We start from the raw sequence: 24,353 nt of genomic DNA, 5'->3' as shown, positions 1-24,353 counted from the left end.
CTGCTCAATATATATCTCTATAAAAACAGTAAATGAAACATTACAACGATACAATGAAAATGTGGAGCACAGAACAACACTATTTAATGAATATTCACAAAAACATTAACATTACATGAAAAGCAATAAATTCAATTCAATTTAGCAGATCCTTCAAAATAAAAGCAGTGCAGTTGTATTGCTTGCATCTATATTACGACGATATATATTTGCATTGACTTTTAATTTGCCAGTGACCTCATGCAGGCCAGTCAGGGTCAGCCATCGGGCCAGATCTGGCCCGCGGGCCGTACAATGCCCAGGTCTGCTCTAAAGCATGGGTCCTCAAACTATGGCCCGTGGGCCGGATACGGCCCACTATGCCCATTTATCTGGCCCACCTCAGAGGTTTTGGACTTGCCTTGCTGCACCTGTGGCCGCTGCGCATGTGCCCATCGCTGCCTCGTCAGCCTGCACCCACGGGCACTGCTCCCTCGCTGCACCTGTGCACATGGGCACCGCCACCTTTCAACTGGCCCCCTGTTGAAAAAGTTTGAGGACCCCTGCTCTAAAGCATATTATTCCAGTAACTTCCTTAAGGTCACAAAGTACCCATTGTAGTAATAATATTTAACCAAGCCTTTCACAGATCAGGAGTAGACCATGGGACATATGCGTCCTTCCCCTAATTTGCCCCATCATACCCACATTTGGGTGTTTTGCTTAACCTGCTTCTGCATTACATGAGACCACTGCTAGCCCTCTGGTGAAATCTGTGAAATCTGGTACCCTCCTAATTCCAGTACGTTGAACTGACCCACAGCCAGCAAAAATATCCCTGAATTATTGCTGTATCTGCACCATGCCCTGGAATCTATGGCTAAAGTGGTACTGGAACTGCCTTATTGCCCAGAGCTCACACTTTTGGTCACTATAATACATGACTTCACTTTCTCTCCACCCCATCCCACCTACATCATGTTCCAAGGTAAGAAAGAACTCTCCTGAAGTCTTCCAGAACATGGTAAGTGAGCACTTTCATCCTAACAGGTAACAAGATATAAATATTTGTACATTCTTGTATGATACCTGTTACATGATACAGCTCCTTGGTGGTCTAGAATGTTTAGCATTCTTACCTTTGTGCTCCAGGATTTGATTCCCAAAGAAAATTATTTATGTAAGGGGCTGTAACATATGCTAAAATGTCCCAGTTTCAATCCTTGGGATCTTCAGAAAGGGCTGGGAGTGATTCCGTATATATCAGCTTCCTGGGTATACAGCAACAATTTTCAGACTTCCTGCCTTTAGGGAAGACTATCCCCGTGAACACTGTTGGTGATTTTCTGTATGTTAAAGAATTCTGGAAAGAATGGTAGGGTGTAAGAACTCAGAGCTCAGTCTAGAGCATAACCTGGAGCTGTGCATTTTAGAGAACCATTGCATATCTTCTCATTAGCAACCCCTGATAAATGTCTGAAGAAAATCTACATTCTCTGAGATTCTGAAAACCACTGATGTAGAACCATGCAGAGTCTTTAGTATCTACAATATTCACAGACTCAATATTCCTACCGTTCACAGGGTAGTTAGGCTAATATAAGGTATCACTGGATTTTAGATTAACTATCTGGTAACAACTGCCTATATGATGCAAACACCAACTCCAAACCAAAGTCTGCTGAAAAACATTAGTAGGATGTGGTTTTAGAAGCTGAGGAAAAACATTTTCAAGAAGAATGTGTTTTGCAATATTTTAATAGTAATGCATTTTTTTCAACAACAGATTCTGACTGTAATTTTATTTTTTGGGTATTGTCTCAGCTGTGATCACCATGTGAGTGAACCAATTCAATCTTTTCCATTTTCTTCTCTTTCCTTCCCCACATCCTACTGGACCCCATCTGTTTGGAAAAGGAGTTAAGTGAGTGAGGAAAAGTATCCAGAGGACTGCGTCTTCACTGAATACAAATATAGCCTTTTCTGAGTGTGAAAATGTGGAAAGAGTTTCATCGCTTGTTGGAGCATAGAGTGAAGACAAAGCAGAAATACTGGACAAGTAGAACAAGTTAGTTGCTTGCTCTGGGCTGCTGAAAGCTAAGCTCTTTGACTAGTAACCCTTAAAGCCCTTCTCTACCTATCCAACCAACCAACCAACCGAAAACAAAAACAGACAAAAGAAAAAGCAGGTGCAGCAAAATTATTCCCCAGACATCTTTCAAGATGTTTTTGTTTATCAAAGAAAAATCTCCAGTTGCTTTTTTAAATGCTTAGCAAGCTCTAGGTAGCTCTTAAGGAAGTTTTAGAAGCAACAAAAATTTCCTTTGATAAAGAGACATAACTCTTTATCAAAGAGAGCCAGTGTGGTGTATTGGTTACGAGTATGGGACTGGGACTCAGAGGATCTGGGTTCTAGTCCCCGCTCAGCCATGGAGCCAACTGGGTGACTTTGGGCCAGTCACAGACTCTCAGCCCAACCTACCTCACAGGGTTGTTGTTGTGGGGATAACATGGAGGAGGAGAGATGATGTAAGCTGCCTTGAGCCCACTGTAGGAAAAAGGCAGGATATAAAGGGTGCAATATAAATAAATAAATAAATAACTTAACATGTGTTGGCAATTATATACTGGTACAACTTTCTTTTTTGTATTTGTTTCTGGCTTTATCATTGTTGTTGTTACTTCCAACTAGTATGCTATCTTTTTATCAAAAACCAGAGAACTCCTTAAAAAGTAGAATTAAGCAGGTAAAGAGGCAATACACCCCCTTCTCTCTCACTTATAATTCCTAGAAAGCAAATGATCAGTTAAAAGAGAATCTCTTGGATGTTCCAAATAGCAGAAAAGGGCATCAGGAATGTTGTGATTTTACAGGAAAATAGTAGAGCATATTCATGTTCTTCTCAAGTAGGAGATAAATGTGATTGTTTACTAATGAGTAGACTGGGTATTGCATAGACAGGAATAGCTCTCAGTTTTATAATAGCAAACAAACTTACATAGCTGTGACAATGGGTCTACCCTGTTTGAGTGAAGCCATGGCAACTTGCACACCTAGGCATGCCCCCCTGCCATGCACCCTATAGCTAGTAGGGAAGTAAGCTTCTAGTGGCTGAAGATGATCTTGGATGCTTCGTCCACTTAGACACATTTAGAATAATTATGATCAATGTATGTACTTAAAAAATAAACTAGTCCCCAGATGCACTCCCCTAGAGTTCTCTTTTCAGTTATCCAGGTTTTATAGTCTTGGCACTATGGTGCCGACAAATGGATGGATGGGCACACTTCTTATTTTATTATTATTGATTTGTTTTGCACACCTTCAAATTAGTTGGATCATAACTAAAAGGGTGAAGCAGACCTTCACAATGAGCATGTATCTGGCATGATTCATTTTAGCCTTCTTGGAAATAGAGAACTTGATATGTACCACTGCTGTACTGATTGTGGAGTCCAACACAGTAATGTATCAGAGATTCAGTAAGCATGTGAATGATAAGATTAGTATTAAACTGCTGAAATAAATACTGACTTACGTTTTTTCAGGAAGACCTTTCCTTCTTCCAGGAAGACCTTTCCACACCTCTACCATAACATCCTATCATAGCTATGTAGGTTCTATTCTGTGCCAATGAAGTTAATTTAGGTTAGTGTCTTCCACCAGCAGGTAAAAAAAAGGTATGGGTTAATATACTTCCTTGGTAAAGCTTTCTCAATACAGATCAGTTACATATGAGAACAAGGGTTTCACACACAGGAGGAAACAATTAAGGAGTAGCAAAAATGTAACTCCTTTCCCTTCAGAGTGTGCTTTTGTGTGATTATGGATTACAGTGCTCATAGGCATAGAATGCAGACAATGTAGTTACTTAGGACAAATTGTACCAAAAACTGCACCTTGTATATGTTTCTCCTTAGTCATGGTTCTGGTCCAGATGGCACAGCAAACAACTATTATTTGTCTCCCATACTCTTAGCTAAATATTGAAAAAGTAGGCTCACAAATACATGCAAATGTGGTAGAGGAGATGCTTGACTGATTTCAAGAAAGTAAAAGATTATTGCAACATGCCACTTTTTGGAAAAATAGTTATTCTTTATTATTCTTGGTACTGGGAGAATAATGAAATACTCATCTGAGGGAATATGAACACACATTTTCTACAGAGTATTTCAAGTTCTATGAATTTGCATTTTCTGGCTTTTGCCATGGAAGGATTTCTGCTTTAAAGTAGGTAACCTCTTAGGGTATTTCTTAGGTGGATGCATCCTAGATCAACTATATATGATTCTACCTTCCCTTCCAATTCGCTTTGAACTTAGTGTTTCTAATCACCCAAGTACCTAGTCCTCTAAAACTAGTAATGTTACACACCATCTTGAGCACATGGTGGAAAACATTTGCCTAACGTTATTATAAGCTGCCTTGAGACGTTCTGTAGGGGACAGGATAGAAAAGCTTTTAATAAAATAATAAATAAATAAATTGCACTAAAGATTTAAATTAAAAGGTATTTTATCAACAGCACAGAGACAAGGCAATTCTGAAATCAAAATGCAAGGTAATCAATCCTCAATTATCCTATTTCCTTTTACCCTTTTCACTCACATTGATAAGCTTGTGAAGACATAACTCAACATTTAGAATATTCTCGATAGCAAATATAGTGGAATGAAATTCCTTCATCAGTATTTGTTATGAAGTGGTGCAGCAATTGCAAAGAGCAACAGAAATGGTAGAGGTCATGGTCTGTCAGCCCTGAGTCATCAGAAGAACCATGCCAAGTATGATGTGTTCAAGTCTGTAACGGAACTGTTCCTGTGATGCCACAGACCAACAGGAGTGGCTACATTCAGTTTCCTGGGTCTCAAGCTGTACAAGTCTGCTCACATCAATAAATGCTGCTCAGGTACAATCCTATTCATGTTGTAATGAATATATTAAACATCAATGCAACAAGATCGTTGCAGACAGCGTTAAGCTAAATAGGCCAATGATCTGATATCCTATGACAGTTTCTTATTTACCTATTGTCTAAACTTTACAGATGAAATAATTAGTTGTGTTAATATAAAAGCCATCTCAAAATATGGAATTCAGTGGTCACAAGGATTTGGAAGTTTATTCGGTCAGGCTCAGGAATCTATGAAAATATATCTAATCATGATTCCTCTTCCTTAAAACCTGAGTTCAAAAATATTTTAAAACTTGTTATACCATGAAGCAAGAAAATTCATTACAGATTTCCCTGTCACTCTACAGTGGGTGATCAAAGACATCTTAATCTTTCCTATTAGCTGCTTCTCAGGAATGTTCTTTTTTTTTTTTTTTGCACATTTTTTATTAGGAATGTTCTTATGTCACTGGGCACTCATGCATTTTCTGCAGTAGCAAAAGCAATTAAATACAAATGTATTACTTTTTTCCTGAATAGAAGCCATCATTAAGTAGAAGGTAAAAAGCTGAGGGAGGGGGGAGGGAGAGAATTTAATTTCTATTTATATGCTAAATGTAATGTAAATATATTATTAATGATAATGGTAATAATGATAATATGTGGGGAAGAATATATTTAAGCAAGAGTCTTCAGTATTCAAAGCAAGATCAATTTATGTTAAAGCAGAATGCATATATACACATTATACATTCATAGTGTTAATACCAACTTAACTAATATAATACGAACTCTTCAAAACAAAACACAAAACAACATAAAGCAGATTTTTTATTGGTTTCCTGTAATTCATACAGCTTACTTTTGCATAAGCTCATTTTTTTCATTTTTATGCTCCTAAAAATCAATTACCATCATTAACCCTTATCATAAGGCTCATGTATTTTGAGACTGCAATATGATCTGTAAAATACCTGACATTATACTGTGATATAGTGGAGGAAAAACACAAGGGAGTGAAGCTCTAGGATTTTTTCAGAGAAGGTATAATGACACTGGCCAGAGCATCAAGGTAACTGACAGATTCCTTTGCTCATGCAAGTGAGTAAGATGATAACAAAGACTTCAAATTTCTCTATACCAACTTCCAATTGGTATAGAGAAGGTCAAACAATGAGAAAAACACTCAAGCAGTCCCTGGATAGTTCTTTCCTTTTCTTTGATGGGACTTCTACAGTGTTTTACAAGTTGAAACTATGCAGTTAGAACAAGCTCCACTTAAACTATATATCATCCTGATCATCATAATTTGAGATTAAGATATGTATTCTAGCAATTTGATATGTGTGTCCACACATAGCTGCTTGCATTTTTGGACTCTCTTTAGGGGCACAACCACTGACCTTCCTTGGAGTATTGGGGTTGCCATGATGGGCAAATGCACTCTAAAATTTACACCATAACCATTATGGACACTTTACCTCCACTTGGAAAATTTCAGGTATAGGGCTGGGAAGGGACCTTGTAGTAGAATTGGGAAGACAACAGTTCTCTGCAAGGAAAACCACTAATTTAAATCAGCATAGGCTATTTGTCCCCATAGATTTCAGAAACAAGGCCAGTCACTTGACAAAGAGCTTGCCTAAGCAAGATGCACATTGGGATGTACATCTTTGAAATATATTTTCCTTGTATCTGTAGCCCCTTTTGCAACTTTCAACATATGCTCTGCACATGATTTATTGCTATCATATAAGAAAAGCAGTTTGTACATATAGATCTGATCACATTCTCACTCACACAGGGCTTGCTGAGGAGACACCATATTTTAACCTTTTCTATGATTTTTTCCAGTAGTTGAATGACTACTTGAGTAAACAGCTATGACATTTATGCCAGTCAGACACCCCAGGGTACCTGCCCTTCAATACAGCCCTGAAGAGATCCAAAGAGTCAAGTTCTGAGAAGTTTACCAGCCTATGCTCAGCTAAGCTGTTGATTTTCACTCAGATAGCAACAAACACTTTCTCACAGCATCTGTCAAGCTGGATCCATGACAGTTATTGCTCATAATGCTGTTCTTCTACAAAAAATAAAACTTTAAAAATGCCATTTTAATAGCAGGTACGTTCTTGTTATATTTGTATACAAGCAGAATTATGTGCACCCACATGTACAGTAGACTCTCAGTTAACTAGAACTCAAGCAACTGGCACTCTCAAGCAGAAGGCAAAAAATCAAAGAAATAATACTTCAAATAAATCTATTTCCAGCAGAAATGTAAGTTCAGACTTGGCATGCCTTGTAGTGAGTAAGCCCACAAATTTGTCTCCCACTCTTGCCAATTCACCATGTTCTCACCCAACCCCAAGTATGCCAAAACAGGTCCCAACTAAGCATAAATGCATAGTGCTTACCCTCAACCAGAAGATGGAAATATGCAAGAGGCTTGAGAAAGGTGAGAGTCGTGCAGTGCTCATGGAGGAATTTAATGTCGGTTCATCAATGATCTATCAGTCTCAGAAGACAGAAGGTTCAGTCTCAGAAGATAGAAGTTTGTCCTTATTTGTCTGAATGTGCTTTTAATTGCCGTATTTCAATATTAATATTGAGTTTATGGTATGGTATGGTATGGTATGGAGTATAGTATTCATTAGGTCTAGTAATTCTCAAGCAACCAGAAACTATATCTGGCATCTACCAACCCCTAAGGGTGCTGGTTAACTGAGTCTACTGTATTGCTTTTTGATACTGAATTCACTGATTAGCTACCAATTCAAACCAAAAGTAAGCATTTTGGTTGTGCTTCATATTGTTAAAAGGTTTGCAGACAGGGGAGAGCAACCACTTTTGGTTGTGGCAGGGGGAGATTTCCCCCTGCATCAAAGTGTCAAGTCCTTCCCCCTCCCATGATGTCTTTGCTCCTACTCTGCATGAAGAAAGTCTTGTGGGACTGAGTCTTGTAGGATAGTGTTCCTGCAAGACCTGGCTGAGTCAGGCTGCTCCTTGTGGTGCATCTCCAATCCTGAGCAGGATTAGAATAATGCAATAATTCCTTTATTATCTCCAAGGGATAATGTAAGATATTCCTCTCCTCTAGGAAATGGGTCCTAAGGAGGACTTGGCCCTTGAGGGATGCTCAACACTCTGTGAATTGGACTGGGCCCCAGCAGAGGCTACAGATTAGGCCTATAGGCCGAAGGCTGTCCTTACTGAAGCCTTCCGCAATCTTGTGTCTTCCAGACACATTTGGATGCAACACCCAGAGTTCCCAGTCAATGGATGGATGAAATTCTGGCAGCTGCGGGCCAATGCCTCTGAAGGCCACCAGGTTGAGGATCTGATGAATACATATCAGAGCATCTAATACTGAAATTAAATGACTATGGACATTGAAACAGAACCCATTTAGCGTGCTAGGTAGATTAGGAATGTTGGCAGCCTAACTATGGGTCTAACATGTTAAACCCTAAAAAACTAAGTTAAGAGGAAGTATAATCAATATATCTAAAAATGAATCATAAATCTCTCCCAATGACAAATATTGCTGACTAATAGTTGCTTGGACCCAGGAAGATTTTAGCAGTAGAAGGAAGTCACCCGTTCAGACGGGATGCATTATTTCTGATTTCTGTTCATTCTTCTTTGTACTGTAGCTTTACACATCATTTAGCATTATTCCAGAATGTCTCCAGTCCCTTGGAAGGAGTTTTAAGGAGTGCAGGGACTGAGAAATCCTGTTCTATGAGATTCTTAGGGTCCAAGCTTCTCTCTTTCTCCAGATTTGGGATCCACTTTTATTTTTATTCTCCCAATATTTTAATGGTTAAATATTATTATTTGGTTTTATATTGGATTTATGCATATGGTTATTGGTACATGTGTATTAGTTGTTGAATTATTGTTACGTATCATTTTGCTTATTCTTTTGTTTATCTTATTCTGAATTGTGTTGGTTGTGCAGAAGTCTTATGACAGGTGCATTGGACTTTAAATTGCTTGTTGATATTGTATATTGTTTTATATGGTTTTATTGTTCACCATTACTAATAAATAGTATGTAAAAGTTTAAATAAATATGTACATAATGAAACAAGTGATAGAATCCATTTATTACTGACACTGGGGGGTGCCACTATACTGTACTAATTGCAGCTTCACCACTGCATTCATTGTCAGATACATCTGTTTATGTTCCTATTTAAGCATACAGCCACTACATTCATTCGAGAGAAACATAAGATTCTTGAAACCCAATCTTTTGCTACCCAGGTCAAACAAAAATAAACTTCAGGTCAAATCTGGCATGCTGTTATTGTGACTCTTATTAGTAATGCAGTACAACGATTAAAAAATGCAATCTGACCTCAGAAATGGAAGATTGAGGAGATGAGGCATAATAGAGGCACAAAGTGTCTCTTTTATGGGGTCAATTAAAATCTAATATTTATTTGACAGCACTGTACTTTCATCATGAAAGAAGTCATATTTCAGTGCTACACATGGCTTACCTTAATTCTTAGATGAAACATATTAGCTTAAAATTCATACACAGCTAACAGACAGAGCAATCATTCTTTTAGCAAATATAAGAGCACTAGGGCAATGTTGTCTAGCTATCAAAATGGTTGCAAACTCTGGTTATCCAGGAGATAATGAGATCTGTCCTCTGATAGTTTCTGCAGTGTCCAGGATTTATTTATTTAAATGGAAGAGAAAGTTTTTAACTTTCATCAAACAAAAACACAGACAAGAGCTGATACTGATAGGTTTCCAGAAGCCTGCTTCAGGGTTATTCAGCCCATTTCAGAGCAAGTTTTACTGCATGCTGGGAATCTTGCTGGGTATTGGATTTCATGTCATTCCCCTTTCTGCCCATTTCCCACTATATTCATCCCATTCAGTCTATAAGGTCCATCCCCCATTCCACCCCATATGTGTTTAAATTATCTTTTTTCTTTGTTTTATCCCAGTTTGTTGTGAGCAGGCCACTTCTTTCTCCCTTTCTCTGAAAGACCCAAACAAAACCTTTGAAGCACAGTTCTTTTATTAAAACTTAAGTTTTCAGAACAGTATAGATCAAAGTAGTTTCCTTCTGGATATGTGCGAGAAGCATCTGCCAATGTAAAGAGCTGACTCTAAACTGAAATTTCACCACTTTTCCTCCCTTTCAGTAAAGTTTCTGACTCCGCCTTCAGGGTGGCTCTTGCTGCCTCAGGGCTGGGCAACACTATTGCAAGAGACTTTGTAACTGGTCTTGCTTCACCTGTTGTCTCCAGGTTGGGTCAAGGAACTTCCCTGCAACTCCTTGCACTTCCACTCTGAAAGGTCTCCCTCCTTTTCTAAGATGGGTTGGTTCTTACCCTCTGTCTGACAATCTTCATTAGGTAACCTTGGAACTGGAAGGCAGTTGCTCCCCTCTGCCCTTCCACTGCCTCCTCAGAATTGAACAACTCTGTCAGGGCAGACTGTATTGTGCAAGAGAGAGACTCCTTCTCTACACACTTCACACATCCTGTTTATGTCACTTTCCAACTGTTGCCATTATGGTTACCATTGTTTATCCATTGTAGTATATGCTACTTCTATGCAAAAGAACATGGGGAATGCGGCACCAAGTCGCAAAATTGATGGCTCATGCAGAGCCATCCAAACTGGTTGGAATATGTGTTCATAACTGTGGTTTGTCAATGAAGAGGACAGGGGAATACAAAGCCTGCTCACATTCAGATAAAAGTTGATATAGCTCAATAGTGATGCTATCACTGCATAGGCATGAATATGCTATGCTATGCAAAGCAAGAGAAGCTATAGATGGCTTTGTCAAAATTACCATAGCTTTCTTTTACTTTCCTCTGCAACAAAGTACTTAAGGGAAAAAACATTATTGTTACTCACTTCATACACAACTGTGGGGTTATTTTCTCTTTTCTGTGGCACAAGGATTTAGGCAGCTGCCAAAATGATAGTGAATCCAAACAGCCCCAATCTCTCATATAAGTGAATTTTGCGATATTTCTAACCCGCCCAATCACTATGCGTCTCTGGACAGCTTACAAACAAAATTCAATAAATACAACAATATAAAAATAATAAATACCCCAAACAATAATAAGACTAACAACCCACGACTGAAATAAAACATAATTAAAATCTTTTAAACATTAAAATACTGCATGAAAAGGTCTTGACTTGGCACCAAAAAGCATATAAAGTCGGCGCCATGCAGATCTCTCTAGGAAGCGCATTCTGTAGCTGAGGCTACGGATAAGGAATCATGTGTAACCCCATCTTTACTACCACACCCTTCTCTCTTTACTACAATAATGTGAACAACTGAGAAACAGGGCTGTCTGCATGCTTAAGCAACCCACAGTTTCTACTGATTGCCTGGGGGGCTGCAGGAGAGAGCAAGTGTGCTGGCTCTCAACTGTTTGCTGGTTCTGCAGCAACCCAGGAATACTCCCATGGGTTAAACCTCTCCATCATTTCTCTCTCAAGGATGCAGAGTTCTGAGTTCAGATCTTATGGGGCACAACCCAGGAATGTTCTTGAGTTGTTTAACAAAGCTGAAAGGAGTCAGAATGCCTACTTACTTTTGCATGTTTGTGTGTGAGAGAGAAACAGAATGTATAAATTAAATTAAGACAGCAGTTTGGAGTTGTTTCTCTTTGTATTTCTTTTAGAAAAATTCTATACCACTTTTCATTTAAAAAATGCAAAGCAGTTTATAAGATAAAATCATGATGAAATACAGTAATTCCAATAAATAAAACAATAAAACAATGCTGGAATGCCAGTGCTACCTAAAATCACTGACATCACAGCCAATTTTTATTTCAAATGATATGGCAAGATGCCAATGGTGCAACAGACAAATGCTTATTTCTATCCTATTGAACTCTGTGTCAAATCAACTTATCATTAAACACATTTTGGCCGCCTATGGCACATTTGTATCTTCTTCCTCCAGCTTCATTCACACTGGGTTTTTTTCTCTACACATTTCACTTGCAGATCTTAAATATACACTTGTCTCACAAATAGCCACACATAAAGAATATTTTTCCCAGAATACAGCTGATTTGTTTTGTTTTTAAAATGGAACTGTGGAACCAAAACCAGCTCAACACAGCCAGTTTATTTAGCAAACCAAGTGGTTTATTAGATTCTGCGCAGAAGGAAAATCTGCTTGCATAAATCAGTTGTATTTATGTAAACAACAGCTTATTTGGTAAGCAACATATTTATGCCTTTAGGAATATATACACCACTACCATATGGAAATTTATCCACTATATAAGTAGTACATCTGTGCCACTGCTTATTTATAAACAACTAATATTCAACAAGACAATACTGTTTTGTGTTAAAGCTTCAACTGACAGACACAAGTACCAGTGCTTCATACAACATACAAAACAGTACCTTTGCTGGTGTATCTATCTGCACTGAGGCCTCAGTGCTTTGATATCACTCACTGGTATTGGTCCTGCCTAGTTATAAATACAAGCCACCTTAAATAATAATCTGTCTTTGACTGTGTTCTCCTTATCACTTTTTCTTGTGAACTGCAGGGTCCTTAGCTAAGATCTGTAAAGACCAGTACCAAGGACGGGTGTGTGATAGGAAAATGCTATCTTTACTGTAGCCCAAACACTGTGTCATGGCCTGTAGTTCAGTGTCAGGGCATTTGGTTTGCATATAGAAGGCCCCAGGTTCAATCTCCAGTTAAGGCTGAGTAAGACCCCAGCTTGAACCTGCTGCCATCCAGTGCACACAGTTACAGGCTACAGGCTACATGGTCCAGGGGCCTGACATTGCATAACCAGCTTCCTATGTTCCAATGGTATTTAAAGATGAGCAAAATGAATTTGCTGACTGGTGTTGCAAACACCAAATTATTAGATAAAATGCTGAAACCATCCAGTGGTTCTTTAGAAAGTACAGTACTGAAAATCTGGAAAATATGAACCTGAACTTTTCACAACAGTTGCTCTGCAACTTCTCTTTGTAGGTTTATGGGTTTATCAAGGCGATACTGTCAGAAATGTGCTTGCAAAATTACTGTCTAACACAATTTAAACTTGATTTGTCCTTGAAACTTCATTAAATATCACAAACAACACAATACCATTCCACTGAAATTTAGCTTTAAAATTTAAACTGCCAGACAGCTTTAGCTATTGGTTGGTATAGAAATAAATGAAATAAAATAAATAATAATGATAATTTATAAAAGCATTTGAACTAAAACCACCCTCCTTGCTTCCAAAATCAAGAAGTTGGGCATCCAAGTAGTTTTGGGCTACAGTTTCTCTTTTTAATTTAAATAGATTTTGAAAAATCAAAACATAGTTCTTCACAAAATCTATCTTGTCATGTTAGGGCTATTTCACTCAACTTCTTTTTGCAATTACAGTAAAACTTATTAGAATGGCAATCACAGGCCAGCTATCATTGAGTCACAGATGAATGAAAAACTGCAATAGCTAAAAATGTGGCCTAACATGATAGTAATCTGTTCAATGTAACTGAAGTGTCAGTCAGCAGTTATATAGTTAGATTAAGGTATTTCCCAAGTAACATGGTTGTACTTGGAATCTAAAGTTCTACCCACTCAGAAAGCCACATCTTACAACATCCTTTCAATAGTCAGTAAACTTAATTCCTCAACAGAGAGACCTTGTAAGCAATTATAGTTTATTAAGAACAGTGTTCAGGTACTGCAGTGAATAGGTAATAAATGTACTAATTTTGTTTCATTTCAACACTACCAAATAGACAAAGCACTCTGGCTAGTTCACAATTCATAACATTAGAAGCCACAAATACAGATAACAAAATATCACATAAAATTTCAGTATACAAAATTTAAAACAATTTAAACAGCTAAGAACAATTACAATACAAATAATAGGCACTTTAAGAAGAGTGCTGATACAAATTCTCAAACATTTGTCATTAAATATCATTAATAAGGGATTTAGTGCAGTTCTTAGAATCTTTAACTTGCAAGCTGAATCAGCCAAACAATTCATCATGAAACATTTGATATCCCTGTTTGTATACTGAAATTGTACTGTGTCATTTCAGTTGCTGCACATTGCACACAAAAATAAGGAGGATTCCAGAAAACAGTACTTTTAGTTAGATTTAGAAAATAACTTGATTTTTCTTAAATAGCTGTTTTCTAAATAATGCTATTCACAGGATATTATGCAAAATGGCATGTTCATACTAATGAGAATTAAATATCCATAACACTGATGTTTTAATATGGGTACAACACAAATCTTCCTTATAAAGGGTTTAGACAATCTGCAATTTCATAACTGATATTTCAATGTAGGTTCAGTCCTCTGACAGTGCTGTAGTTCTATTCTACAGCAGTTGTGCAAAGGGATAAATTGTGACAAGATTAGCAGCAATTCCTATATTTAATGTTATTTAAGAATCAAAGTGTTACCTAAGGCAATTATCTTGCAGCCTTTTAATATCTACAGGGAAAAGCCTAAGGGGAAAATAATTGACTTTGCTAATTTTACCCTTGACAATTATAAAATAGCTCTGCATTTCATTATAACTGCAAATGTTCACTTCTAATTGTCAGCCTTGATAGAAGTACAGCAATAAACGCTTCATACAAAAGCTGACAATTGGCCATAACACCATGATAGAATTAGTTTGGGACTAATGGTGCAAAATAATGATAGAAATCTTGGATATAAATTATACTGAGTACAACAATTGTAATCACTGAAACAAATATGTGCTTATTCAATCATTGTAGCCTCTCATGGCTAGTACTGTTTGTAATGTGTTACAGTTTTTCTATCTTGTCTGTCTTATCTATTTGGTTTCCAGAAGACATTGGCAAATTCATGGAAGGTAGTCTTCCATGAACTTATCCATGAATTTGTCATTGAAGATAGTCCAAAATGGTAGGAATACAGGAAACTGAAAGTAGCCTACAAAGGCAGGAGTATTCTATTAGCACACTGAAGTTTTTCATGAAACAAGAATGGCCAAACCCTGTCTGGGAGTCATTGAGACATTAATGAAAGTCAAATGTGGTTGAACAGTTGATGGCAAGGAAAATAAAAGAATGAAAAACCATTTTCTGTTCTTGTAAGCACACTAGAGTTGTAGTGCAGGATTCTGCTTTTCCTTATCTGTTTTCTTGGCTACACAATTAAACAAAGAGCTCTTTTGAGGGGAAGAGATGGAAGCAACAGCAACTCCAACAGATGTTCTCTAGGGATTACATATAAAAATGGGGAATACAAGCTATTTGCATAAAACCTAGTGGAAAAGCATGGAAATAGCATCATCCCACATTGTGTGGCTTCAGACTCATGACCATCTCAAAATTTTAGTTATGTGGCTCAAATGCTGGGAACTTCTGCCATTTGGCTTTAAACTATGAGGTACTGGCTGTTTTAGTAGGCAGAACACTTGCTGAAATGCACTGACTATTACAATGCAATTCCAGACAGATTCAGACAAAATCACTACTGAGTTCAGTGGGATGTATTCCCAGCTATGCTTCTGTAGTACTGAGTATTTTTACATGGAATAGTTTTTAGGGACTTAACCCAACATTCAGTAAAGGTAGTACTTTAGCTGCTACTTCATTTCACAAGACAGGAAAAAATAATGGGTGGGGGGAACATTATGGTTTTTCTATACTTCTTCTAAAGCAAATATATCTAAACCCCCTTCTCTTTCAAAATGATAACAAATCAAGCTAGTGTATCTGTCAAAAAATTACAGCTTATATTCCAACTGTTCAAACTTTTAAGACATATGAGAGAATGAGTGAATAAATTGGCTGTATTTCACTTATGGGATATAGAAGGTATTAAAGTACTGAGGTGTCAAAAATGGGGGAAAGTGTTAACATGTTTTGGCAGAATTTTCAGATATGCAGAGTAATTACTTGAGAAATCAAGCAGGGTTTTTTTAAGGCTACTGTATTTCAATATACTATAGGTTTGATTTTTGGAAAGCTTGAAATCATTACAATTCTTTGCTTAAGTACATAACATCAGAAAATGAAAAGCATTTTATCCAAGTTTTCTATTACTGACTAGAACTGAGAATTACATAGGGCTACTTTCTCCATTTATTTTAAGCACAAAATTTATCTTAAGGATGAGTTCACACACTATATGTTACCACATGTATACTTAAGTCCTTGGGCATGTGATCAAATGGAACTGTAATTGCCATAGCTGAAGCAAAATAACTAGGGCACAATATTTCTATGGGAATTGTTAACTCAACAAAGGCCTTGGAAAGACTAAGAGCTTATATGTAAAGGGGTCTTCTGGCAGTCAAGTGGACATCCAACTATGGTTCTGAGGGTTCTATCTGGTCACTGCTGTTGGTGCTCTGGTGAGCTGTGGACAATGGGAGGAGAGTCTGGAATCATGGCTGCCTTGAGAAAAGGTTGAAGGGGTCAGAGCTTCAGACAAAACATCAATGGCACAGGCCCTTCAGGTTGTTCCAAATCTGTAGGAATAACTGGTGCCAGGGGATCACTATCCTATGCCAAAGATGTCTCTCCTGGGCTTGGGTCAGCTAGGAAGTTAATAGCTGTGTGTAAACCAAGTCATAACTAATATGGCTACACAACAATTTCTCTGATCCTACTTACTGTAGAAAGTGCTATCCTGATCATGATAATTGCTGCTGACTATCAGTGATTGCCTAGTCCATGGGTCCTCAAACTACAGCCCGGGGGCCGGATCCGGCCCGCCATGCCCATTTGGACCCGCCCCATGCGTGTGCCCACGATTGCACCTGCCGCCGCCCACCTTGCCCCGCGCCAGGGGAGACAGAGGTTTGCTCACTTGGAGAAAACACTCTTCAAGCAAGCAAGCTGCTCCCTCATGCGCCCGCCTCGTGACATGTGTCTGCCCTGCCCCCGGCCCTGGCCCCACGCGCACCGCCAGCACCACCTTTCCAGCCTGCGCCCAGCACCGGCAGCTTTCAACTGGCCCCCTGCTGGAAAAGTTTGAAGACCCCAGGCCTAGTCCATATTTACATTATCCTATACAATCAGGTGTCCCAAGGATGGATTGGACTTTTCACAGCTTCAGAGGAGCTGTGGGAAGCAGTTCCAAGTTTCCTTGAAAAGATGAGAAATTTGCTAATACAAACTGGTTTAAAACCTGTACAAAAATGCTTGTTATTAAAATATAAAAAGAATTAAGGTTAGTTAATTTAGTTATTTTTGCTTATAGTAGGGATACGTTTGCTGACTAATTTCTCTAGTCATTTGTCTGGGAGTAAATGTGGTAACACATAATTAATTTTATAACACAAATTTTATGTACTCCATTCATCTGACCTAGTTGACATTCCATATCTGGTAAAATTTCAGATAGCTGGGAAACGTGCTCTGTTTTATATGACATACAATGCCTCAAGAGACATGGATTTCTAACAAAATTAGTTCACAAAATGTAGGGTGAAGAGAGATTTCCTGAATAAGACACAAGTAATGCTTATACCTTTCATTACTGGGTAAGCTTATACATATCTACTCAAAAGTAAACCCCAATGAGTTCAACCAGAATTATTCCCAGGGAAGTTTGTATAGGATTGCAGTCTTAAAGTAATAAAATTTTCATTACCTTAGTATTATGCAGCTGAGCAAGGCTTGTGCATGCATTTGCTAGAAGAAAATCACCACTTAGGACAGCCATTTTATTTCCAAACTGCATGTCCTTCAATGTGCCATCTGAGGATGTCAGTTCACCAATGTTTACTATCCCACGATGTACCAGGAAAGCAGTATGGATCAGCTCTGTAATCTCTGCCAGGGTCCGCTGACTTTAAAACAAAGTTCAGAAATAAATTCAATTAGGTACAAAATAACTGCATAAGATACTAGTCTCCTAAGGAAAAGTGCTGAAACCTGAAGCAGAAGGGAGTACTTAGCAGTGCAAATTCAAGATTCAGTGCTACTGTGAGCACACCATTTGGGCCTACATTGTCTGACTGCCCTCTTTAACTGTATTTCCTTCCAACTTGCACAGGGTTCTCTACTGTTTTTTTTTTTTTGAACGCCTGTAAGCATAAAATTGTGACACTACAATACAAATTTTAATAAGTGTTGACAGTTCTAATAAGTGTTGGCAATTATTAGAAAAAATAAGGGAGGAGAATATGGCAAAATTAGTCTATCCGCTTTTAAAAGAGATCTACCCTATGTAAGCTCACTTGATTACACTGAAATAAATTATGGCTGGGGAGATGGGTGTACAGGAGGGTAGGTGGGAAGAAAACCTACTTTAGAAAGGAAATTTAACCTTATTGTTTCAGAATAAGGAAGGAATCTATATGGGCAGGAAATTGCATACTGTGATAACCTTATGTCTAAAGAAGGGTTAATATATTCTAGATTGGGGCTAGAGGAGGGAGAGGGAGAGACTAACAAGACATCCTGATGCTCCTGCTGTCATTGTCAGGGCAGCCCTTGGAGAAAAATGTCCATATCAATTCAGTTTATCAGATGGACAGCTGATCAACATTAAACAGACTTGCTCTGGGCAGATTGAGCTGAGATACCTGCAATGAATACCAATGAGGGCTCTCTGCTCTCAGCAACCAAGGCCTGCCATTTCTAACTGCGGCAGATCCCAGGACATATGGGGATCCCTAGTGACGAGCGCATAAAGCTGCAGCTTCCTCAAGTGATGGCTCATTTCCCCCAGCTGAAGGCACACATTAATATCCTGAGATCAGGCTCAGCTCTCTAAACCCCCACCCCCTGCTATTGAAGTGAACCCACTCTGTCCTTTCCCTCCCCTTAATCAGCTGTTAATGAAGGAAACAAAATTTCTTGCTGTACAGGTCACCATGAAAAGGTTACCCCAAATACACCAGTGTCATACTTTCCAAATCTTCCTTCCCATTCTGCCCCCTGACCCCAGATTTCTATGTCCTGTTTGCTCTCCAAAAACAAGCACTTGCCCACTACATTAGAAACATGCTTCACACATTTAGGGTACACAGTTAAAACAACACAAAAGGATCTATTCTGATACAGCATACTTAACTTTTTTAACTAAAACAACATGCAATTTCAGTAATGACTGTATCTGTGGAACAACTCTAGGCATTTCCCAAAGACAGAAAGTTTTGGATAGTGCATCAGAATTGCAGATTTTTAAAGAGCCTTAATTCCAATTAATGCATATGGGGAAATCCTTTGTCCACACAAACCTTGGAATGCTAAAATAGTATAATTAACAAGTATACATCTTTCAAGACATTATTGAGCAGTGGCCTTTTAAAAAACAGAAAGCCACAAATAATAAAGTACATTTAAAGCAACATAGATTGAGGGGAATGTAATTCATTTATTCTGAAAGCATTTCCTTGAAATCAATGAAAGGAGTCTTGAATATGGCATTTATAGAGCGGCTTTCATAACACAGCAATCATCTGGATCACAACTAGCAGTATAATCCATGTCAAGCAGAGTAGGAATAGCCACGAGGAGCATTCTTCCACCACTCTGCCCCAAGTGATCAAAAGCTTAGCTCCAGCTGACAGTTGCCCCAGGACTGCAGAGCTGAAGGGCAGTCCAACTCTGGGTGAGTTCAGATGTCATGCTAAGCTACACTAAGAACATGTTGTGGTGGGTGGGTGAGCAGTTTGTCTGTTATTCCTGGCAGATTACACTCTCCTCACTGGCTTGTCATAGATTTTTTTATCACTTAGTCCATTTGAGTCCTTCATGCTTCTGTTTGCATGTATTCCAGCAGCCTTTGTGGCAGAAATCCTTGTTTCCTTGTAGCCTAACTCAGCATCTTCTCTGCAATTGGTCTTGTAGGATTGCTGGCTAAAGAGGAAAACTCCTTCCCACTCTAGCATGAGATTGCCAAAGGGATTTAAGTTTCTGAGCCCATGTGACCACTGAAATGCACTCATAAATTGTTTTTTCTTTTAATGGAGTCAACAAAATATGCCTGTCAAATATTTAGGCAAACATAGCCACTTCCCCAGCTTGTCAATATCCCTGTCAACATCATCCTCTAGTTTGGTGCTTCCCTTGATAGCAAACACTAAAAAGACTGTTTCACATTCTGCTGAAGTAGTAATCCCTGCCTCTAAAGCTCCTCCTCTCTTAAAGTTCCCAGTTGCTTTCAGCTCCCTGACCCCCACCATCCTCACACACTTCATGCTTGTCACTTTCCTCAACTGGTCTCCATTACTAGCTGTCAGAAGTACATGATGATTACAAAGCAATAAGCAAAATTGCTAAATACACACAAATTTCAAGGCAGACAAATGAGGCAGATAATTGGAAATACACTTCTTTTGATCATATGTTTTGGTAATGTCTCTTTTCGGGAGTAGATTATAGTACAAATAAACTTTGTATTAGAACACCTTTGAATATTTGCTGGTGGAGGAGTCTGGCCTCCTGGAGGCATTGCTCAACTCTGAAACCTCTTCACCAGGTTAAGGTGTGAATCCAAGGTGCCTTTGTTCCTTTATATCTATCTGCTCCCTGGGAATTAACAGAGGGATTAAAATCCAGCCTAAGTAGATGTTCTGTGCCCTTCTGACAGTTAAAAGACTAATATTACAACTTTCAAAGGATAAATGCTTACCTTAATGCAATGGCTCAAGGACCTAACAACATTTTTAACATTTGAAAGGATGGCAGATAGATGAATGGATACGTATATGGATATTTGGTCTGCATTACGTATATATAATGGATCTTGAATGGATACGTATATGGGTATTTGGTCTGCTTTTGTTGAAGTTTATGATTAATTGATATATTCAAATCTACATGTGTGCATCTATTTTTAAAGTTTGGTTTTGTTGAAAGTTATAATAAAATCAATTAAATATGCAAATTGTGTGGCAGAGCAGTAAAATGGTGGGGAAACTATACAAATTTCAATGCTTAAAATGGAAGAGGAAAATTACACATAGTTCCTAGCAGCAGACATTTACTCCTGTGATATTTAAAAAACCTGAATGTTTGGGGTACACCATTTGGTATCCTTTACTTAAAATGCCTGTCCTTTAAAAAAAAATAAATCCTAAGGAAGAAGATGCTGAGTTAGGATGAGGGAGGATGGTTGGGGCACAAATGCAATCATGGTGCTTTTGCCACTCTTGCCAGCTGGTTTTGTAGGTGTTTTGACAACTCACAATAAAATCATCTTGCAAGGTCTGGATGGCATAGCAAGCCACCCTAAGAACAAGTCAGCTTAAAAACCCTACTACAAGCCATGGGTTCTCAAGGTGGCTTGTCTGTGTACAAGAGCTCCAGATTTGTCCATCACATGAAGCCACCTTGCAATTACCCATGGTAACAACCCACTATAGCTTAGTATGGTGTCTGAACCAAAACAGTGGCCAGGGTCAAAAGACTACACTACACTTTCTGCCTTATAGGAGGAACATTGTGACAAGGAGAAAACGAACCTAACCCCTATACATTGGGCAGATAAAAAGCAGTTGCAGGGAGCTTGCTTCAATTTCCCTTGCCAGGAAAAGGACCTTTACAAAGAATTAGTGCCTGAAGTCTGTTCTCCCATGACCCCTTGGCATCTCTTTTCCTTTTTCTGAACCAGGATTATTTTATTACTCTTTGTAGGCTAATCTGGGTGTCTTTTTCAGCTGAAAAGTGGAAGAGAAAGAATACTTTAAATAAAGACATACATATTTATACCAAAGTAAGGTGATGTTTAATGGTATTCCCTAGTACTTATTCCCTAGTATGTGTGCATAGGGTCACAGGCTTATTGAAATATGGATAATTTAATATAGACTGCCTACGGGCACAAAAAATCCAGAAAAAATGGATGCAAGGTTTCAAAAGTAATATTGAGAAAAGGTCAGAATGATCCAGACATATTGCCTAAAGCAGCAGATTTACACATTAGTCATTTGACTGACAAGAAGATAGCTGCTTCACTATGATTCAAGTCCCAGAACCTGCTTTCAGTGTTCAGCCATGGAATATGCTAAACAGCAATGGAACATGTGTAGGTATCATTTCCTTTAACATCCAATAGCCACCGCAACATTCCAAAGATCATTGGTTAGAAGCAGGACGAATTGGTAAAGAATATTGGTCTGCACATAACAACCCAGAGCATGAGTTATGTACTGTTTTCACTGAATTATCAGATGTTGTTGAATCATAGATTGTTACACATGAATCCTTCATTTTGGTTTAACTACGGATTGCTAACCACTACCTAGGAACTCATGATTTCACATTGTGCTATGAACACACTGTTGTCTGCCACAAAAAGTCTGACTTAGTGACAACCCCCAATTCAACAATCCATATTCAATGACAACCCATATGCAACCCATACCCTGGATGGTTATTTCATATGAATCCAGTATGATTGTATTTTAGTCAAGCTTATTTATTTATATCCCATCTGTCCATAGCACCTATTTCTTTTCATAATTAATCATTGTGTCTGACACCTTTATTAGCATTCCACTTTCCTCTGCTCTAATATAGCATAAACAGAATAACACTTGTAGTTGTTGTTATATGCCTTCAAGTTGTTGCTGATTTATGGCAACCCTATGAATGAAATGCCTCCAAAATGTTCTGTCCTTTACAGCCCTGTTCCAATCTTGTAAACTCAAGGCTGTGACTTCCCTTATGTAGATAATCCATCTCACATTTGGTCTTTTCTTTTTCTGCTTTTGACCTTCCCTAACATGATTAACTTCTCCAGGGAGTCTTGCCTTCTCATGATGCATCCAAAATAAGACTGCTTCAGTTTTATCATTTTTGCATGTGATTTGATATGAACCAGGCCCACTTGTTTGTCTTGCTACCAGACTAGGATATTCACCCACAAAGAACCATACTAAGCCCATCAAATCACATGTGTCTGACTTTTGAACATCAATAGCACAGGAAACAGCCTCCCAAAAATATATTTGCCTAGCATCCTATTATATAACTGTGAGACTGAATTGACAGTTTTACACACAAACGGAGCACCAAAAATAGGAAGTGCCAATGCAACAACAGTAATAGGGGATGAATGTTTTTTTTTTAAAAACTACAAAAACACTGATAACAAAATGCTGCATTTTTTGAAAAAAAACATCTTTTCCCTGTGAGAATGTTTAGAATGTTTCAGATCTATTTCTTCAAAATCCCTTAAGACTAAATAGTAATTAGATATTTCAACATGGTAGAAACAGGCTTACAAGTAGCAGCTGATCTATAGGAGGATCTAGAGCCAGAATTTGCCTAGCCAAAAATTTTATAGTAGCTTAAGCCAGAAGTGTGTTCCAATCTCTAGACTTAATGGCACAAGCAAAGCTTAATTTCAGTACTGACTTTATTGCTCTATCAAGTGTTCTTACGACTGTCACTTCTCCCACTCTGCCATCTTCCCAACCTTCTCTACTCCCTGGGAAGCCCATGTTCATTCCTAAGTTAGCCTTGAGGGCTATAAAGAAACTGAGGTAAAATTGTGGTGCAAGTTTAACTGTTAACAGTCTTCCCATACCTGAGGCTCTGAATGAGTTAACAGTAAATAAAAAAAGCCTCATGCTTTCATGTTAGTATGGTATACTGGCAAACTGGCAATTATTTTGACATAATAGAGAAAATAAAAACAGGTTTCTGCTCTTAGTTATCAGAAGACAGGATGGAACTGGTAACTGAACATTCTGAGGAGGAGCACTGGTTCTAAGTTTACGCAGAGGAGGACTGCTGGAACTGAGTGGCTGGAGGACTCTATCTAGAACTGATTTAAGGAGTTGTGGAGAGGCGTGAGAGGAAAGTCTATCAGGATGAGTCTCACAAGAAGGTCTGCCTGAGAAAGAATTGCCAGGAGTGATCCTTGTGAGAGGCTGGAGAGCCTAAAGAACATATCAGCCAGGGAAAATAGCAGCTACAAGACCAGGAGGATGAGCAGCAGAAGCTGGAGGAGATCTGTAAGCAGGGAGATGAAGACTTCTGGAGCAGCCTTCAGAGGAATGAGTCTGAAGGTCATCATCTGGTGGTGGTGATGGTTTGAAGAGTGAGGAAGCTACTAGACAACAAACAGCCTTGAATATTTCAGGAATATTTCTAGTTGAATCCAACTAGAAAGAAAACTGCCTTTCAAGGCCTTATTGCTGGGCCACTGAGTTAACAAGTGAGACTTGATAGAGGAATGGATTTAAGGCTAATAAGTGGTACTAATTGGGGCTAACACCTGTTTGGTGGCAAAAGTAACTGCCTAGAAAGCCTGTTTAAAGATAATAACCTTTGCAGAGTTTTCTTGTTTTCTTTTTAATTTTTGTTTAATGTTTAATTTCCTGGTATTCTGATCTGTTTTGTCTGATGTCTAATGACTGGCTACCTTAGGAGGGAGTATATTTTAAATAAAGGCAGTCAGTTTAATGGTGGTAGCAGATGTGAAGGGAGATATTGCCCAGTGGGGAGGGATAATATTCCACATT

General features: G+C 38.4%; 1 protein-coding gene across 1 annotated transcript in view; it reads right to left on the bottom strand.

Moving 5' to 3' along the window:
* The window catches only part of LOC123027295 (all trans-polyprenyl-diphosphate synthase PDSS2-like), a gene marked incomplete at its 5' end in the record, with an annotated part of 45,575 nt that overhangs the window by 3,214 nt on the left and 18,008 nt on the right, over positions 1-24,353 (bottom strand). The window contains one exon of the mRNA XM_044437920.1: positions 17,522-17,720. Within this exon, the coding sequence (XP_044293855.1) occupies positions 17,522-17,720 (199 nt within the window). The remainder of the gene's footprint in view (positions 1-17,521; positions 17,721-24,353) is intronic.

Source organism: Varanus komodoensis, unplaced genomic scaffold (genome assembly GCF_004798865.1).
Source record: "Varanus komodoensis strain SLA01 unplaced genomic scaffold, ASM479886v1 scaffold318, whole genome shotgun sequence".
Taxonomy (NCBI): domain Eukaryota; kingdom Metazoa; phylum Chordata; class Lepidosauria; order Squamata; family Varanidae; genus Varanus; species Varanus komodoensis.
This window is presented reverse-complemented; position numbering and strand designations above follow the sequence as displayed.